The sequence below is a fragment of the Xyrauchen texanus genome, chromosome 3, assembly GCF_025860055.1.
Source record: "Xyrauchen texanus isolate HMW12.3.18 chromosome 3, RBS_HiC_50CHRs, whole genome shotgun sequence".
NCBI lineage: Eukaryota > Metazoa > Chordata > Actinopteri > Cypriniformes > Catostomidae > Xyrauchen > Xyrauchen texanus.
In genome coordinates this window covers 30,180,071-30,185,340 of record NC_068278.1, presented here as the reverse complement: position 1 = coordinate 30,185,340, position 5,270 = coordinate 30,180,071, and the positions used below count along the sequence as shown (strand labels likewise).

At 40.3% G+C, this 5,270-nt stretch overlaps 1 protein-coding gene across 3 annotated transcripts; it reads right to left on the bottom strand.

Annotated features, from left to right (window-relative positions):
- Positions 1-282: 282 nt before the first annotated feature.
- On the bottom strand, positions 283-4,777 carry LOC127629835 (uncharacterized). 3 transcript variants are annotated; one of them, XM_052107115.1, is made up of 5 exons: positions 4,606-4,777; positions 4,436-4,519; positions 2,916-2,995; positions 1,186-2,167; positions 284-1,043 (listed from the first exon to the last, which is right to left on the bottom strand). In XM_052107115.1, the coding sequence occupies exons 4-5, from the start codon at positions 2,134-2,136 to the stop codon at positions 1,032-1,034; spliced, it is 963 nt and encodes a 320-aa protein (XP_051963075.1). In that variant the 5' UTR covers positions 2,137-2,167; positions 2,916-2,995; positions 4,436-4,519; positions 4,606-4,777; the 3' UTR covers positions 284-1,031. The 3 variants fall into 3 exon arrangements, with proteins under 3 accessions (XP_051963083.1, XP_051963075.1, XP_051963066.1); XM_052107106.1 differs by having other exon boundaries at positions 4,436-4,777; XM_052107123.1 differs by lacking the exon at positions 2,916-2,995 and having other exon boundaries at positions 283-1,043; positions 4,436-4,777.
- Between the last annotated feature and the right edge of the window lie 493 nt (positions 4,778-5,270).

Sequence of the window (5,270 nt, the reverse complement as noted above, 5' to 3'; positions counted from 1 at the left end):
GTTCCCTCTAATGTCTCCCTTTTTTTAATATTCAAAAAGCCCTTTAAGTATTACATTTTAAAACTTAAATAGATGGAGAGCTTTGTATCTGCGAGTGTTGGCTCATAGGTTTAATGAAACTGTGCAGTATTTGGTGCATGCTGTAGAATGAAATTAGGTTAATCTGCTAGGTTCTCAGTGTTTCTGGGATGTGGGTTTTGTCATCTTGTTTACATACCCTTTTGTTTATATAAAGTTTGAAAACTTAATTGCAAAACTGAGAGATACCCTGTCAAACAGGTTTGGTGCATAGTGCAAGCATATACTGAAAAGAGCAAGAATGTTTTTTTCAGTATGAAAAAAGTCTTTACTCACACGATTAAACACGTGAATACAAACAGTACATTTTTAAAATATTTAAATCTACCAAATTGAAGCATCTATACATTAGTTTCAAAAAACATTTAAAAAATTAAAAAAACAATACAAAGCTAATGTAACAAATCATTATTAACAAGCCTGTTTGTTTGTGCAGCATAAACAATAGCCATTAATTTGTAGGCACCCAAAGCTAAATATTTAGCCTGCCACCATATATACAGTGTAGGGGAAACCCATATGTAATAAAAGTCATTCTGACGAACCAGCCCGTTGTGTTTTACCCACCCCTTAGGGACCTGTAAACACAATATATGTATGGAAGAGACTGTAAATCTGGTTCTAATCCTCTGCCCTTATGTAGAGCAGTACATTTTGACATCATGAATGAATACACTGTCTGTCTGTACCCTCGCAAGTACATGTGTGTTTAGAAACAAACACATTGTATGCTTGTGCATTTCTGTCTGTTCAATTTTTGCCTTTTTAGACTCAATCAAGACAAATGCTTACATTTTCCCAAAAATATAATTGATCTCTTCATAGTCATGCCTGCAATCACTACTGTAGCCATCATAACACAAGGCTACTGATGGTAAGATTCCATATGATGTGTCATGATCTGTTTGCCAAAAGCAGCTCTCACTCCGCAGGTGAACCTTCTGTTTTGTCCATCAGTTTGGTCTCTGTGATGATAAAAGAGTACATCACAATGATTAATATGCATGCTAAATGGAGTACACAACCACACACAAAACACTTTTGTTATCTCACAGAATGTATTTTCTATAAATAGTTAGATGAACAGTTAGGAATAGTGTTAGTCACCTTTTCTCTATGGCTCCGCTGGTGAGCTCTAAACTGCTCTTGATTTGTGAACATCTGTTGGCAGAATGGGCACACTGACTCTGGGAGAGTATTCCATGGTACCTGTTCAACAGAATCTGAAGAGTTCCATTGAACTTCCAGGTGATCTGCCTTTGTCCATTGCTGCTTTTTGTCTCGGTGCACCATACTAATAACTGATGGTCTGTTTTTTCTCACCTCCACTTTGTCTGTTTGAGATCCAGAACCAGATACGAACCTGGAAGCACAATCTAGTGCATTACCTTTCTCTACCCTCTCTGGTGACCCTCTCTTCCTTTCTGAGGTGTACGCTCTGTGGGGACTCCCTACAGGCCTCTCTTCCTTCCCTATGATTGAGTTTGTATGTGGGAAAGAAAATACTGCAACTCTGTTACTGTCCTCATTGTTCTGATCTCCTGTCTCATTGATCTCAGCCTTTTGGTTGTTTCTCACAGTCCCAGGCTGAGAAGGTCTCTTTTGCAACACAGACCCTTCCTGTCTTCCATCTGCATTGAGCCTGACCAGCCCTGCACTCCAGCTTTCTAATGGAGGAACAGACAGCTGCTGAATGCAGTGGTGGAGAGAGGGATAGTCCACATATTTAAACTTGGGTACCTTCTCTTTGGGACTGGCAGGTCTATGGTTTGGTGCCTTTGCCAAAGAGCAAGATCCCAGCCAACCATTTAGAGGAGGCACAGAAAGCTGTTGGATGCACTGATGCAGAGATGGAAAGTCCACATATTGGAAACGAGGCACCTTGTGAGGCACATCACAGAGATCATCTTTTCGTACACGCATTTGTGTAGAGGCCTCTGGGTCACTTTGCTCCTTCCTGACCATACTTATCTTCTTGTCACACTCTGATTGGACAGCTGAGGAGGAAAGTTTGGGGTTGCCAACACCATCTGGAGGCAGGTGCCTCCTGTCCTCCATTCCTGGATCTGCAGGACTGTGCTGTCCTCTCCTGTGACCATAAAGATAGTTTAAAAATGTGACCAAGTTTTTATGAATAATGAAAGTGACCAAATCAGTTCTGACTAGTTTTGAGTCCAATTATTTTGTGTGCTTTACAATTGGGTTGTTTCTTATTACTTGGCTTAAAAGAATATTCTGGGTTCAATCAAGTTAAGCTCAGTCGACAGCAATTGTGGCATAATATTGAGTCCCACAAAAGTTAATTTTGACTTGTCCCTCCTTTTCTTTAAAAAAAAAAATGGGAAAATATGTCTTCTATTGAGGCACTTAAAGTGGAAGTGAATGGGGAAAATTTTTGAACGTTAAAATACTCACCGTTTAAAAAGTATAGCAATAAGCAATATGCGTGTTAACAATTTTACTAACCTTTTCTGTGTAAAGTTATCTAATTTTACAACATCGTTGCCATGATGTCGTAATGCAGTAAACCCCAAACAACCATAAAAACGATGATTTAACACAGCTTCACAGCTCAAATAATAAAATCATTTAACAGATGAAGTAATGCAAGTGCTTTTATAAAACTGTAAGCTTCATGTTTCTGCCTTTAAACCCTCCAAAAATGGGCCCCTCTCACTTCCATTGTGTAACCTCAATTTTTGCTTTTTTAAAGAAAGGGAGGGATGACAAATACAGTAAAGGCTTTGATATACAAGACAGCCCCTTTCAGCCAGCTTCTAAATGCACAATTTGAGCATACCGAAGCCATACCCCCTTTCTTAAAGAATATAACTCACCCTCAGTGCACCTCTGAGGGGGTGTGGATTTCACAGTGTGTGGGAGGATGGTTGGGTGGGCTTGGTCTCCACAGGCCAGGCTGGCAAAACAAACAGAGAAAGATGTTGAGGGGGAAGGAGATTGAACATAGATGTGTGCACATACGGTATGTGTGTGCCAGTGAAAGTGTGTATTTTTGTGTATGTGTGCATTTAAAGGGGAGGGAGATGGCCAGAGTTGCTCCTAAAGCCCTGTGCCATGGGTATAAATAGCTCTGCAGGTATGGAGTAAAGGAGAAAAGTAGGTCAGCTTCAGACTGATCGCCTTCTCCGGGGGCAAAACAAAATATCTGTCACACACAGCACTACAATCTTCTCTTTCTGTATTCACTATGACCAAAGTCAAGAACACCCAATACTCCTACACAAAAGCCTTGGAGCAGCCCAGCCCACCCTGACTTCAGATCACTACACACACACACACCTATTGAAACAGACACTGGCTTGCCCCCTATGTGGAATCAACAGGTGAGGAGATATGGTTTCCCAACTGGTCAGCCCACAGGCTATGGTTATAATGAGCAATATTTTATCTGATCTAAGATCAGCATCATACAAACAGACCCCCAAGGTTATCTATCTTTCTAACTTATCTAGTGAAAAACATTGAGTGTAGGTTTCAGACAAAAATGCGTAAATAAATACATGAAGGAAAAAACACTTCATAATACCTTATTTTATTGACGGTGCATGATGTGTTTCTAAACAGATATTATGTTAAAATATAACTACAAAGCTTACATAGTTGCCATTTCAAAAAGCAAATTGAATAATATAACATTTCATTCAATATATTTCTTCTCTTTCTTATTTCTAAACGCCTCTAAAGAATGGCTGGCACAGAGTGAAAAACACACACAGTAGAACCTGCCCTGGAACCGTGCCGGGCGTGGGGGATAATAACCCTGCTCCACATTCACACTCGCTATGTTGTGCATGAGGAACTGGGTCACGAGCCATGGCCTACATTTTTAAGGTTTTTTTGTCTACGGTTTTTTTCCCCTCCCCACATTTATTTCGGCTGGACCCTCCCTCACTCACTCACTGCCCGAGTAGTGCAACGTAGGTTGGGGGAAAAAAGCGGTGGTTCGCACAGTTTGAAGCGGAGAACTATAGCGCTACCAACAGTTAGATGTGCCCTCTCAACATGTAGACAAACAGAGCATTCACACGCGCGTGACAGCAGAACAAGCGCGTGCAGATACAATGACAAGATGCAAAAAGAGACATGCGTCAACAAACGTATTATTAACAATAAAACATATTATTTAAAATAATAATATTACACCTGTCAAGCATAGCCGGAGCAGACATTGGGCTATTTCAGCAAACTGTTGGCTGGGTAAAAGCCGTTATAAACCCGCATAAAGCCATAAGAGGCGAAGACATTTCAAACATGAACAAATATCAGGCTTTATCAAAATGCGTGTCATTGAATGTATCAAATATAAATCACGCGTATCTTGTTTCTAAAGTTGTACCTTTTGTTACCGTAGAAGTCCGTTGAAGTCCATAAAGTGCTTGTCAAATGAGTTCTCCGTCGATTTAATCGTCATTGTGTTCGTCTAAATTGAAAGAAGACATATTGTCAAAATCTTCATATTATGTTGCTCTCTGACGCACTGTACATAATGAAAGAGCAGGAAATTACTTCGCTCTGGTGAAATTAAGGCGTTTGGCGTTCCTGAATGATCATTCAAACTTATAAAATGTTAAAACAATGACGCAGTATTATTTATCCTATGCTGGTATCAGCGGCACTTTACCAGAATCAGTTGCTTAATGTGTTAAATGTGGTTTGACTCTGGGAGCCGCTATTCGGATTGTGATAGAGGGAGACGAAAGCCAATCATAGCTTGGTCACGTTTCATCCTGCACACATGGACTACGCCTCAAACACGAATATTTGTCCAATCATCGACCTGGTTTTGATAAGTGGGCGGAGACATCTTGTCCTAGTTCTAGGCGAATTATAATTCAGCTCAGACTCCGTTTACTCGAGTCACCCGAGCGCGAGATGACACTCAATGCTCTACGCATCTTTATCAATCAGTCATATTAGCCCTGACATATGCGAGAGATGTCTTTCCTTCTTTTAACATCAAACGGATATACAAAATGTTAAAATAATAACACATCTGGGAAGAATTACCCCTATTCACAAGGATAAACCTTTTTCTTTTGCCAACATGTGTTGACCATTGTGTCACACCTTCAACCAATGGCGAGTCTAGCCCTTTTTAGGGGTGCTTCAGCACCCTTAAAAAGGAGCTCAGCTCCCCTAAAACTAGGAGTAAGAAATTTTGTTATTCTAAA